General features: G+C 40.5%; 1 protein-coding gene across 1 annotated transcript; it reads right to left on the minus strand.

The window, feature by feature from the left end:
* Positions 1-161: 161 nt before the first annotated feature.
* LOC126379849 (membrane-bound transcription factor site-1 protease) lies at positions 162-15,781 on the minus strand. The gene is made up of 20 exons (XM_050028800.1): positions 15,334-15,781; positions 14,051-14,230; positions 13,668-13,754; positions 13,497-13,593; positions 12,148-12,368; positions 11,711-11,851; positions 10,922-11,080; positions 10,361-10,448; positions 9,264-9,445; positions 8,865-9,029; positions 7,820-7,969; positions 7,050-7,129; positions 6,387-6,592; positions 5,368-5,566; positions 4,617-4,680; positions 4,069-4,209; positions 3,367-3,507; positions 2,721-2,901; positions 1,505-1,693; positions 162-1,225 (listed from the first exon to the last, which is right to left on the minus strand). Exons 1-20 carry the CDS (start codon positions 15,556-15,558, stop codon positions 999-1,001), a joined length of 3,123 nt encoding a protein of 1,040 aa, XP_049884757.1. The 5' UTR covers positions 15,559-15,781; the 3' UTR covers positions 162-998.
* Positions 15,782-15,978: the final 197 nt, after the last annotated feature.

Raw genomic sequence — 15,978 nt, forward strand, 5'->3', positions numbered from 1 at the left:
TACACTCATCTTCATATAGGGTGTATGAATACCCTAGAGTCACACCTATCTTCTCTCATGCATATTTATTCAAATCAAACATTACTGCCCAATACTGATTGACTCTGCTTTTAATGTTATACAGAATATCTATAGGGATTACGGTAAATCAAAATATTCAGTAACGGAAAATTACATTTAATTAAACTTAAATATATAATATGTAATGAAAGTCAATTCTCTACATTGATTTAAGTATATTTTTTTCATAATTGAATGTCTATTTATATTTATGAGTGACTTATAAATATAGGCCATAAATACTTTATACTTATTATCAAATTTTAAATTTCATAAAAAATATCATTACATCACTTACTACGAATCATCACATCCTCTCAATGGAGAGGTAAATTGGATATATACCACATTGCTATAACAAAAAATAATAATAAGTAAAACGAAAATAAATAGTTCGTACAACAATTAGGTACCTACTTAAATAATTACATATTATTTAATTATGCTTATTTATTCTGACCAGTCTTTTGAGTCAACATGCAACTAAACATCTTTTTTGTAAATTGATATAAATTCTAGTAGGGTGTTAAATTTTCAAAAGATGTTTCGTTTCAAGTTTCGTATACATTTTACTCTATAAAAGGCCGAACAACGCGCCTGTTACAATATAAAACATATATTTTTCATTACAGCTACCCGTTTCTTGGCACTACAAAGCCCTTTACAATAGTCATATAATCTGGTTGCTAGACATATACACTTATATTGATATTTAAGTCGACGCTTGTATCACGTGTGTAATATCATTACACGAGACGGTGGCGACGTCGTAGACACGTATGGTAACCAAAACGCGCACCTACTCACACACCTTCATGGAGATCAGATCAGCTCACAGAGTCCCGAGCACATACTTAAACGCGCTTTCTTTGGTCCCAACAGATCGCGCATCAGGTGTGACGGTGATTCTTACCGTGTCTGTCGGACTTGGCCTTATGCTAGGTGGCAAGAGCGATGATGCGGCGGCGTCGCAGCTTGCGGCCGCAGCGCTTCCAGAGGGCGGTTAGGGCGTAGATGATGGCGAGGAGGGCGAGCAGGGTGACGGCGCGGCCGAGGAGCCCGGGCGGCGCGGCGCTCTCAGGGGCGGGGGGCGCCCGTGCCGCTGCCGCGCCTGCGCCGCGCCAAGCCCGCGCTGCAGGTTCCGTGCCCTCCACGTCCGGTGCTCCTGCGCGTGTTACTCTGTTATTATGCAACTTGCAACGTTTTTCGCTATATTTCCACACATAAGATAATTTTCACTGAAACTAGATTAAATGGGACTGCAACATGGCTGGCGAGTAGTGGGTGTATAAGTATAATATACGCTGCTGGCTACCCTTTTGGGGATACAGGCGTGATGTTATATTATGTTGTATTTTTAGGGTCAGTGGGTGAGAACCGCGTGTCGAGTTCATGACGAGCGGCCCACGACTGTACTCTATGTGCTCGTGAGCTTATTATTTACCTATGCTCTTAGGGTCAGTGGGTGGGTGTCGCGGGGCGAGCGTGCGTGCTGAGGGCGGCGCGTGCACGGGGCGCGGCGTGACGGGGGGCGCGCTCGTGCACGCCGGCACGGGCCGCGGGCCCGACCCGTCGGGGGACAGCACGCGCGAGTACACGTGCAGGCGGCCCCCCTCCGCGCGCTGCGGCAGCTCTAAACAAACCACTCCTATATAAACATTACATACACACATAAACTGCCTATATACGTCCCACTGCTGGGCACAGGCCTCCCCTCAATCAACCGGAGGGGGTATGGAGCATACTCCACCACGCTGCTCCACTGCGGGTTGGTGGAGGTTATGTTATACATTACATTGCAACAATACTCACGCTGCGACAAATATAGACAAACAAAGATTACATGAAAATAACGCTCGTAGTGGGATACCACCTGCGATAACTTCCAGGCTACATTACCCAAAAAAAAAATTTAATGGCGCTGTAAAGATTTGTCTAACTTAATTTCATGGATAACAGATATATGCATCTTTTATCTCCGTTTTATGACCCTTGATACTAATATCAAGGATCATAAAAGCTTGGGTGTAAACCCAAGCACAACACATCTTCCACCCATTAATTACTATTCTGATCAAAATAAAGAGAAGCAATATAGGTAGGTAACAACATAATTCTAACAGATGCAAAAAGATGCATATGTATGTCTGTTATCCATGAAATTAGATGGTTAAACGAAGACAAATCTGTACAACGCCATCTATTTTTTTTTTTTGAGGAACGTATCCTGAGAAGATTACAAGTTTAAAGGTGCAGAGTTTATTTGGCTAGAGAAATACCGGTGACACTTGAAAGCGTTGTCATACTACTTCGACTCATCCGTACGCGCAGGAACAATCCCACCCTTCCAAGTGCTATGGGAATTCGCACACTAGTCGAGTTGTTGGTCGCACACCCATAGAACAGACGCAATAACTAAATTCATACAAAAACACGTCCAACGTTCAACCGGCGTAAGAAAAGAAAGGACGTTTAGAACAGTCACAATCAATCTTATATCATATTTACAAGGAAAAGTAAATTTCGAAGGGTTTATACGTGTCAGTGTCTATGTATTATGTATACTATGGAAGCCGAGAGGATGACACTGGTCTTGGGCAACCCTGTGTTCCTTTAAGGAAACACTGTGCGATGCAGTGTCTGTCTGATGATCAGCTAACCTGAGGGTATGATGTGGACATCCTTGACGCGGCGCTGCGGTGGCGTGGCGGCCTCTTTGAGCACGGAGGGCAGGTGTCCTCCGAGGGCGTACTGTAAAGCTGCTAACAACAACCAGTGGCAGGGACGGGCCGTGCCGCCTTCCAGGCACGACGAGTCACCGTACACCACCAGACGCCCCGCCTGGTACACCACAAAATACACATCATCTGGGTGTATTTTTCAAAGAGCTTGTGCACAAAATTTCAGTACCGGTAAAGCGACAGCAACAGATATTTGAGCATTAGGATACATCTTTGTCGATGGAATTGTATTTGTAGTTTAGAAAACCAAGAAATACGCCACCGAAAATAATTACAAACATTCTGTCTAATACTTTAGACTTTAAGTCGTACGTCCATTTGAGAGAACCGCTCGATACATAAGCGCAGTTTACACAGTTGCGCGTTTAACGCTCGCTTCAGTGAGGTTTAACTAAATGACGACATCGTGTCTTTCACGTCAGAAACTTATTGTTTAACTTGTTTCGAACGTCTACAACACTAACGCATTAACATTATCGACATTTAGAGAAACTTCGTATCAACTTTATAATATGTTAATACGAGATGGTTCTAGAGTTATACGTTTTATAAGATGTGATTGTACCTTAGGCAGTTTGTCGATGGTGTCGTTGGCATAGTCTCTAGTCTCGCCGTCAGTCTGCAGCAGCCCCAAGATCGGCACGTCGACGAGAGGCCCCCCGCCCGACGCGCCGCCGCCAGCACTCGGCTTCTCGCCTGACATTATCTGGACACAATATTTATTATAACGCGGTCTGTCATCCTATCATGTGAAATAGGCAAGAGGACAACATAGTCAAGTGAGATACATTTTACAAAACGTCAAAAATTTGTATAGAACTACACAGTTACGTCAAACTTCGTACTCTTTGTTATATAATTCTTAATTTAATTACAAATTTAAAAGAGATTGATTTTGATTATTTTAATATGGCTTTATTTCTAGATTTGCATTTTATAATTTATCTTGATCCAGCCATCTCGCCTATTGGGTAGAATCTGTATTTTCGATGGGTGTATAGTCGATTTTGTTCTTGTTTAAATCTCTTTGATCGGTATACTTGGCATAACAAGGAAACCTAGAAAAGGTATGCGTCAAATCTATAAATTTAACTGCACTGATGATAAGCTCTTTCCAACAGACAAGTATGGGGCACTTTATACTCGTATTATACCTTTTCCAAACGACTTAGTACTAAACCGTCACCATGAAAGATATCGAAATATAGAGACAAGCTACTTCGTAATAGGTTACTTTTTAAGTAGTATGTATGGTTGTTAGTAAGACCTGTTGTCCTTGATCGCTGAGCTGCGCAGTAACAAGCACGCCGTGTTCAGGGAAACTGTGTATGTGCGTCCCGCTGGCGTAGTACATGGGGTGCCCGCCCAGCTTGAACGAACCCTCGAACACGCGGTCGCCTAACGCCACCTGACGGAACAATAGTTATTTTCACCTCTCGAGCACGAAAAATGGTGCTAGGGTGCAAAAAGCTATTTTGGTGCGGGAAAATCACTAAGGCGAAATGAGTTTCTGATGGAGCCATCGTCCAATAAAAGCAGAGAAAATTAAACACTTCATTTTCTCACGCGCGGCTACAATAACCGATTTTGCTGCGGGTTTTTACACACCAAAAGCACTCTTTTCATGCTAGAAAGGTGGATACCATATTTTTGTATAAACAAAATAAACCATTTCGTATCATTCTAGACTGTCCGTTCATTCATAATGTATGACATTTGAACTTCAGACATCGCCTGAACATTGTGACCCAGATAAACCTGCGTATAAGATGGAGTACTGTGTATTACCGGTAGTAATGTGGAAAAATAACATACCTGATACATGCTAAGTAAATCGTTCAAAGCCGGTACATTAGCACCTCCTGTTTCAGGAATCCACCTACAAAAAAAATATTGTTATTCCACTGAACAGTAAGTCCTATTAGCTTGTAGACGAGCTCAGACATAACTGATGTCCCAAGTTGCAATCACTCATGGTATTAGCTTCGTTGATATATGGATATAACACGGTTCCCCTTTCCTAATGTACATTTTTTTAGCTTCCTACCTTGAAAACTGCGAAAAGTTCCGTATACATTTTCACCCCTCTTTGAAGGGGTTGGGGGCAGATTTCCTAAAAACAATGATGCACCATTGTTTGGTGAGTGACAAATAGTACGTATACCAATTTTTAGCTTTCAACCTTGAAAATTCCGGAGTGCTCCATACAAACTTCCACCCAACAAGCCCCCCTTAGGGAAGTGGGGCGTATTAGCAAGAGACAAAAAAGCAGCCTATGTCACTCTCCATCCCTTCAGCTATCTCCACTTAAAAAATCACGTCAACTCGTAGCTCCGTTTTGCCGTGCAAGAAACATACACTTTCGCATCGATAATATTAGTATGGATAATTGCTGGTATACAACCCCCTTGATGCGTGACGTCTTAATAGTTTGCACTTATAATCTCATACTTGTGGCTCTGCCCACCCCATTTGGGATTACGGGCGTGAGTTTATGTATGTATGTATGTATGTATAATCTCATGAGATTAGTTAGTAAGCATCAGGATACTGCAACCCTGCTTACCATTGGCGAGTGTTCTCGTCGTAGAACTTGACGTGTCGCAGCAGTGAGGCGTTGTACCAGTCCGCGAACACGACCAGCGAAAGTCCGTCGTCGACGGCCCTCTTGAGAGCCGCCATCTCTTCAGGAAAGTACTCGTCCTCAGGGTCTACCAGTAGCAGAGCGCCGTACAGAGACGTGTCGATGCATGTTAGAGGGGTACCTGCGGAACGTGTCATTATATATTGTGTGATGCTCCCTGGCCGGACCACTATCCAGTACACAATTTTTTATTAAATGAATAAAATCTACATAATCTCTACTTTCACGTGTACATCAAGAAAAAAATTATACATCAAGTAATTAACAGAACATGAATGTATATAAGGGGTCCGGCGACGGAGTATTTGTCCCCAGAGAGACTTAGAAAAAAAGTGCGCAAATTCTACGCATTTTTGAAGTATTTCAGTTTACTTGCACGAAATAAAAGATGCTGAAATAGTAGATTTATTTTAATACACAAACATTTTAATACATGGCTTAGGTCAGAAAAAATAACTTCTCATTAAAACTTACATAAACAAGATTGGAGCATAGGTTAAAATTTCTCCTATCAATTATGTTTGGTAATAATATTGTATTCCTTAATAAATCAGAATCATAATCAGTAGAAAACCTACAAACAATCTCATTTTGCAGTTTGGCAACATTTACAATATAATGAACAATTGTGTCCAATGTGACATTCACTTCAGGACCCCAATACCGACCCCGCCGGTGTGGTCGACGATTTCCCTCAATTAGCGCTTATCGCTATCGACCCACTAGGGTCGATTAATTCTTTCAAATATTTTTGCTCTCAGCCGACGCCCTGAGCCGAGGTTCGCGCCCAACTGGGCACCCTCAGGCCTGTTGTCTTAAACGTTGTACCGGGTGAGAGCCTTCAGCGCTCCCCATTTGTCCGGCCAAGTAGTTAATGACATCAGCGGCAAATCTACAAAAAGTCACAACAAAAAAAAAGTGACATTGAAAACAAGACGTACCCATGACCTCTAAGTAGAATCCGTGTTCGCGAAGGCGGCGATACATATCGCGGAAATTAGTGTGGACGTGGTCGGCGTGCCAGTCGAGCGGGTCGTGTTTGGCGCGCAGGTCGTCCCGCGGGAAGTACCCGCCGGGGTAGCGCAGGCTGTGAAACTGGTCCCAGAGAAGACGCCGCGACCGCACCGGAACTGGGATTACTCGGGCCCTGGCCAATTATACTTAATATTTTATCAAATCATAATGTCGTTTTGATTTGGTTGATTGATTTGTCGTTTCTCGGTCTGTTAGAAGAGATTTTGTACTAAAAATAAGCTGGGGCTTCCTGTCTCTCTGCCGATTATTGTCGATGTTCAGTTGAAACATTGTAAAGAAATATTTTGTTTTTAAGGAAAAGATCATCGACGCAGAGACATCCAGAAAAACCAAAATACATGGAATGCCAGTGGTTTTCAGTCTTCATGGACGTTATAATTTTTATTGAATTATTCATTCATTAATATCATACATACCTAAACTATGAGCCAAAATAAGTTCACACAAAATATTGCATAATTATCAATCACGAGTTAATAATACAAAAAAAACAAACATAATGACTTGAGATAAGAATTAGTTAATTAACGAGTACAAAGGTCTTGCAGAATAAAAAACCAATGACTCACCGTATGGGTAGCATAAGGGTCGCATTTTTCATTGTTTTCTCTCCCATCTCATCGCTTTCTATAGTTACGTTGAGATGACCCTGAAACCGGAATGGGCAATAAATTATATCCTCCTCATAAGGCCTCCTCCACACGTCGTTACTTTTCACTAAACATCAAAACACGAAATTACTAAGGATTTTTTATGAAAAACCGTTGGTAAGTTAATGTTAATACATCATTGTGACATCACAGTTATTACATAATAACCACACTGTGACGTCATAGGAAAACGTGACAAAACATCGGACTTATTATTACGTTTTTCTTGATTAAAATTCATGAATAAGTTGGATCATCATCATTATCAGCCCATTAACGTCCCCACTGCTGGGGCACGGGCCTTCCCTATGGATGGATATGAAGATCGGGCCTTAAACCATCACGCGGGCCCAGTGCGGATTGATGGTTATTAACGACTGCTAATGCAGCCGGGACCAACGGCTTAACGTGCCTTCCGAAGCACGGAGGAGCTCGAGATGAAAACTTTTTTTTTTGCGGTCACCCATCCTGAGGAGCTCGGTGGCGCAGCGGTAAACGCGCTCGGTCTGCGATTGTTGAAGTTAAGCAACTTTCGCAAAGGCCGGTAATAGGATGGGTGACCGCAAAATAAGTTGGATAGGAATATAAAATGTTTTTCGTCACTTTTAGATTAGTCTTTATTTAGTAATCAGAATTTTATAATTTATCTTTGACCTAGGACACAACCGAATGATGTTATGTTTGTGTACCTCAACGACACCCTCGAAGTCAGCGCCCTCTTCCTTGACGGAGAAGCTGAGCGCTAGCCAGCCGGACCAGGGCCACAGGATGTGGCTGTGCTCCACCGACACCGCCAGTAGCGTGCCGTGCGGCAGGTGCGGGTGCCAGCTTACCTCCTTCTGTTACCACAAGACGATTAGAGTATTTCAACCTCACGTACCATTATGTACCACACAGTAAACAACTCAGGACAAGTAATTTTTTATTAATTGTTATCTAGCCCGATAATTGACACAGGGTAGATTACAAGTAATCAAATGAGATAGTTTTTCCGAAACTTTAAAACGAGAATTTTCAATGGAGTTTGTATGAAAATGCAAAAGTGTCAGATGTCAACAATAAAAATAAACATGGTCAAACGTTGAATTCTTTGTTAATATTCATTACTAAATATCGGGAGTCTCATATCCCCATTTAAACGCAGTAAGAACCCGTTATTATATGTTTTAATTATATTCATTACTAAGTGAAAAGGAATTAATGATGGATTTTTATTGTTTGAGAATGGCTTCTATTCGAAGATTAGCATAGCATCCTAAAATCTTCTACACAATCATTGTGCACAGGATATCACAGCGTGCACCAGGGGGCGCGCAAAGTAAGAAAAGGTAAGGTTAAAAAGGATAAAAGAATGATTACAGGCATGCAAAAGTTTAATGCGACAGTTATGTAAATTCTAATTACATAAACAGAAAAGATTATTCAGACACCAGAGTTGGAGAAGTGCGGTCAATCTTAAAACCTACATGACAAAAAATATTTTAAAAACTATTTCTTTACACTCTAAACTACACCACACCCCGGACACATCATACAAAAAACCTTGTTTTACACGGACACATTAGCTTTATCGTAAATGCGCGAAAAATCTGTGTGTGCGCCGTCTGACACCATACGATTGAAGACTAAAGTAAGACCGAGAGAAGGTGAACCTAGCTCACCCGCTGGTGGGGAGCGGAGATTTGCCGTTCTATACGTATTCCTTATTCTATAACTACACTAAAGTCAACTTACCACTTGTCCCGCGACTCCAAGTCCATTGATGACAGTGACGTTGGCGATGGTCGGCTGAGCGCTGAAGTAGAGTGGCTGGGTGCAGTACGGCCACATGTACTGGCACTCCGTCAGGTCAATGTACGCGGGGCTCAGGCTCGCTTGCGGCTCGTACTCTCGGAGGAACTAAGGGGAAATTAAAATATTAGGCTTTTGGACGCTTTTACGTACGAATTTGCATATCATAAAAATGACTATTGGTCTATGATGACCAAATCGCACGCAGTGTGCGCGCTGCCATAGCGTTAGGAAGGTTGAGTTCGCACGTGTACGCACGCGTCGAATTCGTACGAAAACGCGACTATGGTGCAAGTGGCGCATAGACAACGCAGGACGAATAATATCAATGCTGTATGTGACCTGGTAAGCTGTGATGAGGTCCAGTTTCCCGTGTCCCTGTTCGAACATGTTGGGGCCGGGCAGGCGGCGCGCAGTGATGCACAGCGCTTGCTTCACGGCCGCCGGAGTCAGGTTCTGTCTTGGCACGCCACTGGCAAGCAACGCTATCGCCCCCGCCACCACTGGCGACGCCACTGAAGTGCCTGTTGCAAGTATTTTAATACTATAACTGTTGCACTAGTGGAATAAAACTATGATATTACTTGAGATTACTTTATATTGAATAAAATACGGTAAGTACAACAGTTATTGTGACATTCACCGGGTAGAGAGTGCCACAGACAAAAAAAGCGCAAATTTACCATAGAGTAATAATATAACAATTTTAATAATAACAAGAATGATGCACATGACATAAACAGCCTGTATGCGTCCCACTGCTAGGCACAGGCCTCCCCTCTATCAACAGGAGGAGGTAAGCAGACTCATAGAGCACACTTCACCACGCTGCTCCGTTGCTTTGGCGGAGGTGGTTTTTTTCCAATGGCTTAATGTACTCGCCGAAGCACGGAATCATCTTACTTTTTCGGACAATCAGTGTCTTTACCAAACAAAGGACAGTCTCGCAAAGTGATTTCGACAATGTCCCCATCGGAATCACAGATCATGAGCCTAACGCTCTGCATATAGCCTAGTGCGAAATAGATATGTGAAGAAAATGTATTATCTTCCAACTGTCATTCTAATCAAACTGATTTAGTTTTCTAATTAAATTATTTTTTTCCCGTTATCTCCACCAACCCGCAGTGGAGCTGCGTGGTGGAGTATGCTCAATGAGTCTGCCTACTCCCTCCTGTTGATTGAGGGGAGGCCTGTGCCTAGCAGTGGGACGTATATAGGCTGTTTATATTAGTAATGGCTTATGGCATTATGACGTTACTTTCGCTTGGATTGACGAATACGAAAAAATCGAAAAATATACTACTTCGTGCAAATAGTCTATACAGTATCTTTCACACAGTATATCCATTTTCTTAGTCGCCCACTCCCTTTTCCGCTGCCATTGGATTCAGTCAGATTCTGCTTTGGTTCAAGTGGGTCAGAAAGCGAGTACTTACCGCTAAGCGACCTGCAGCCACCAGTAACACTGGAGCCACGAACTCCGCTGCCGTACGTCACAATGTCTGGTTTCATGCGGCCGTACCCCTGAAATAAAACAAGTGATGACAGTCGCAATACCAAGTCTGTGATACTTGACGCATTCAGTGGCGGCCCTAGCAAATTATATAGGTGGTGCTAGGCCTCAAAGTGGCATCCCTCACCCATTAATTAAAAAATTAAAAAGCGCCCACCCTGTATGAGCAATCTAACCCGATGAAGTTAGCTTGCGGCCAGGGTGAACCGGTCTTGGTTGATTTTGGTCGTCGTTGTCGTCGTCCCCATTTCGGCGCAGGTGCGGTGGCACACCTCACACCGCCCTAGGACCGCCACTGAACGCATTGTCAATATTGTCTTCTTCTATCGTGTGGGTTATCAGATGTATATACAGGACGACGAAAAATTCCACTTGATATTAACTCAGAATCATGGTCTGAATCATCCCCCTGAGTATTCGTTACGATGTTACTAACACCCTGTATATATATGTATAAGGGATAAGTGAATTGGAATGTTCTTACATGCGGTAGTTCCCACGTAGTCATGCCACGAGATGAAAACTTGGCAATGCGATCGTCGAACCCTATACCCCCGACACCGATCACATCCATCTGGTCCGCTGGGTTGTTGAGGGTGCCATATAGCGGCCCATCGTTGCCTATTGCTGACACCATAATCACCTAAACAATAAAATATTATATATTACACTAGCGTAGGCTAGATCAAACAGATACAGCATTTACTTACGCAACGAAATATATACCTCAAGAGACCCATGACATTTGTATTTATTTTTTAACGTGACTTATTGTAGATTAACTACATCGCCGGACCCATGGCGAGCACTGGCGTCTCTCACCCAGTACAAAATTTAAGACAATAGGTCTGAGGATACCCAGTTGGGCGCCAACATCGACTCGGAGCGTCGTCTGAGAAGACTATATTTGAAAGAATTATTCGCATCTAGTGGGTCGATAGGAGTAACCGCTGAATGAGACAAAATTTCGACCACGCCGGCGGGGTCGGTCCTGAACTGTGTTGTCGCGAGCTGATTGGGCGTCTAGAGTGACCGGGTCGTCAGGATCGTATAAGCTGTGACACCTTTATGAACAATTCGCAACAGTTAAAAATGATAATATCTTCCTGGTCCTATTTGTATCTTCGCCGATTAGTGAAAGAAACAGACAATTATAATTATTTTTGGTGTCAAATATGCACCGGCGCTGTTTCCAAACGCAAACTAATAAAACACAACTTAATTATAAAAATAGTCAATGTCAAATAGGGCATATGAATAGTTGCAAAAGTACCTTGTTAGCACTGAGTTCCCACACTTTGTCTACAAACGGGTGGTCCATAAAGTCTGGTCCGCCGATGCTAAGATTCAGCACATCGATCTTACGCATGATTGCATAATTGAACGCGTCCAGGAACCACGAAGTGTACGACACCTAGACAAAAGAAAAATAGCTTAAAGATTGTAAGAAAGAAAAAAGCGCTTTGTATTACAAACGGTCGGTAGTTAAAACATCCACCTTTACGTCTTTCACGTGGTACATCACTATTATGTTTCAAAAGAGACTATTTTTAAATGGACAAAGTTAAACCTTTAGCAACAAGTTTTAACTAGGGAAAACGAAAAGTTTAACTAGCTCTATATTACTATAGTAACTCAACTCGTACTTCACCGAATCTGTTATTAATTAATTTATTTACAGTAAAGCAGACTCAAAAGAGACAAGATTACCTGATTGTCAGTGAAAACCCTAAAGATGTGTAAATCAGCGTCGGGTGCGAACCCGAGGCAATCAGCGCGCGAGGCGATGACGCCGGCGACGAAAGTGCCGTGACCCAGTGCGTCGTCGAGCGTATTCTCGCCCGTCCAGTCGGTGCGCTCGCGCACGCGCCCGAAATGTGGATGCTGCCGCGCCAAGCCCGTGTCAAACACCGCAACTCTTATCCCTTCGCCTATCAAAAGTTGACAAATTAAAAAGCTTTATTTTTTTCAATGTAACTAATTTCACTTTAATGAAATTAGCCACATTAGTCCATCAAATAATAATTGGGTAGTTTCCTAGGTCAAAGATAAATTATGAAATTCTGATTATTAAATAAAGACAGCAAGAAACTTCTTTTTTTTCTATTTAACTTCTCTCTCTCTTTATTTAAGAGTTGCGCTCTTGTCGGTGGAGTAATCGCCTTCATTACTCCATAGATAGGGCGTGTAGAACGGTGGTTGCCCCAATCGCCTTCCGTTCCGCAGTACACCGACCAACTTCTCAATCGGTGATGTTCTAGCTAGAGCCCTACCAGAATCAATTTCCTCGGCCTCCAACCAGTACTGATACCGCTGCTGCCCGGCATCGGCATCATTCATCAATTTAACTTATTTATGAATTTTAATAAAGAAAAATGTAGTAATAAGTAAGACATTTTGTCACGTTTTTCTATGAAGTCACAAGTTGCTTTTTCATAAAAAAACAATATGTTAAAAAGTAACTGATTTGACTAGTTAGAAACTACCCTATTACATTTAGATACATATTTGTGCCTTCTTTGCTGGACTGCGAGCGATTAAAAAAAACAGAAAGCGTGATGTAATTTCGTCGCCCCCAAAACATTATTTAAATATTATTTAAAATCGCTCACCATAAATAACCAAGTAGGCCAAAAGCATACATCACAATACCATATAGATTCCACAAGAAAAAAATATCTATTCATTTGTCGTAGATTGGAGCTGATGAGCTCAATAGTCAGACCAATTTGAAGTCTGGGCATAATTAATTCAATTCAATTGATTTTCAATACCTACATATAACTGTTAAATAGATTAGTTTCCATCTAGTCAAATCAGTTACTTTTTATTAAACGTCAAAACACGAAATTACTATGGAATTTTACTATTACATTTTTCTTTATTAAAATTCACAAATAAGTTAATTAGAAAAAAGAAAACGTTTTTTGTTCCCTATAGATCTGTCGTTATTTAGTAATCAGAATTTCATAATTTATCTTTGCTCTAGAACACTACCCAATTAGCGAAAATTAAAACATCACTGCAGCAAATTGTAATTGAAACACAAGTTGATTTACCTGTAACTCCTAGAGACCACAGCAAATCTGCCTTAAGTACTGAAGTTATTTGACGTGGAACTGTCCTCAAAAGTTTCCGCGAAGTGTAGCCACCATTCTATGAAAATAATAAAACATAAGCAAATAAAGAACTCACCTAAGTTAAGTATGAGCTAAACAAATCTGTACTACCTCCCGCATTTTTCTGAGCGAATGAAGCGCGCGGGCGCGATGGTTGCGCCAACCAGAGTACAAACACCCAGATGGACCACAATCATCCTGCAAAAATAATCAAGATTTTTTTATTATTACTACAATTAAAATCATAATTCGTGCTTGTGGTAAAACCATTGAGTCAACAGCCAAGAGAACAACCTAGTCAAAGAAGATAACTACTTTTTAAGAAACATCAAAACAATACATTTATATACAATTTATTATAAATACACATATTCATGAATATGTGTGAAATTATGATTGAAATTGAAGACTATTTATAGATTAGTAGTTAATAATTTACTTTTTAGACAGTTATCTAGGCTGCTGTATTTGAAACTTTGACTTGGGTTACAAACCTCCGGGACATATTTAATAGTACGCTGGACCTGCCGCTGCGCTGTGACGCGGCGCACGGCAGGGTGGTCGCGCAGAGCATCCAGCGCACGACTCCTGCTCTCCTCAAGGATAATCACATCGAAGTCACTCGGGTACTCTTTAGCTGGGTTGTTACGTTGAACCAGAGTCCAATTCTTTATCTGGAAACAATCCAAAACAGCCTATTGTATATCTGTTATCAGTACATAAAGGTAAAAACAATTTCACTCATGACTTAGAACTGCACTACAGGAAATACAAACTGGCAATATAGGTACTATGCATTTGACTTAAAATATATGATTTCTTTTTTCTTTTTAACTATCCTTTTGTTTCATTATGGTTATTACATTTTACATCTGTATAGTTTGGAATAAAATATTCACTAGCAAAGTTTTGTTTAACTGTAATAGATATAATAGATATTTTCATGCAAAATTGGCATTCCAACAGGAGAAACATAAAAAAGATATAATCTGAAATATATACTTCCTTTATATGTTTACTAACCAAAAGAGTCTAGCACTAACCCTACTTCCACAGTTTACTTAATCTTGTATGGTAACTTGGTGCAGATGTCAACAGCATATTTTTTGTACAAGAGCAAGCTATTCAGGCAATTTACAAATTGGGAAACATTACTTAGAAATAAATTTAATGAAATTAGTATTTTCATTTTGGTATCACAATATATGTATCTATGAAAACTTAATTTTATTGTAAAAATGTATAATTTATGAAGATAGTCTACTTGATTGATCAATCGTCGACTGATGCGTAAAGCAAGTTTATATTCATTCCGAGTATTAACAATGTGCCAATCCTTGAACAGCAATTAAATAGAAAGTTTGTAAAAAAGGTTATTATAAAGTTACAAATGATACAAATGCTTGGGATTAACTATCTGGGAACTGACATTAGGCAGCCAAATTACTAAAATGTATAACAATACTAAGTTTAAAAAAAAAAGATCCATCCATTCTTTTCCCTAGCAATACAGGCTGTGAGAAGCTGCAGTAGTTTTAAGACAGATGAGATATTCATTATGTAAAAATTGATGATACAAAGTGTAACTAACTATGTTACCTACTGAATAAAGATATTTTTAATATGAGTTTGAATTGACTAACACAATCATAGATACAGAAAGACTATAGAAATCCAAAAATGCAGCTTTTATGTTTGTAATAGAAATAGTATTAAATAAAGAGATATCGCAAATGCAGCAGACTTGTGTTAAATTTAATCATCTCAGGTTACTCACCCCTGCATTCCTCAGTGCTGCACTGACATAATTTTCTCTTGTTGATTGCGGAAAGTAACCCTTGAATGTTATGATGTGCTCGCTATTTACAACGTCAGAAGTAAACTCGTAATGAACTCTGGATGTTCCGTTTACGTTACATGCTGTATCAGTGTCACTGGCATAAATTAATAAACCCCGACATATCAATAAAATCAAGATTGTAGTTATATGGGTCATCCCCATGATTAACGCAAAAACATCTATTATATTTATAACATTCTCCGATGTATAGTCACTATGTTTTTTCAAATACAAATATTATTTTATCGTTCATAATTTAACTAAAATAGAGCTAAGCATCATTGCTGAATTAATAGAAGCCTAAGTAATGAATTATTACTCAAAAAATACAGTAAAAGATCGCAATTTTAAACAAGTACAGCATCGGCTGACCGACTGTGATGTCAATGCTATGCCGATGCCGCTGTCACTGTCATTCATCTTTTTTACTTTTTTTCCTTAAATGCCCAAAACTTTCCATTTTTTTCGGAAACATTGAGAAAATTTGATGAAACCCTTTCAGTAAAATTGGAAAATAGTCTTTTTTACGCATATTTACAATAAAATCGGTTTATCTTTAAAAATATATTAGAAATAGTGTCT

Source organism: Pectinophora gossypiella, chromosome Z, assembly GCF_024362695.1.
Source record: "Pectinophora gossypiella chromosome Z, ilPecGoss1.1, whole genome shotgun sequence".
Lineage (NCBI taxonomy): Eukaryota > Metazoa > Arthropoda > Insecta > Lepidoptera > Gelechiidae > Pectinophora > Pectinophora gossypiella.

Coding starts and splice junctions, on each gene's coding strand:
- LOC126379849 (XM_050028800.1), bottom strand. CDS start 15,558: ATGGGGATGACCCATATAACTACAATCTTGATTTTATTGATATGTCGG. Junction 11,852..12,147: donor GGGTTTTCACTGACAATCAG/GTAATCTTGTCT, acceptor TCTTTTGTCTAG/GTGTCGTACACTTCGTGGTT. Junction 2,902..3,366: donor CCATCGACAAACTGCCTAAG/GTACAATCACAT, acceptor GTGGTGTACCAG/GCGGGGCGTCTGGTGGTGTA.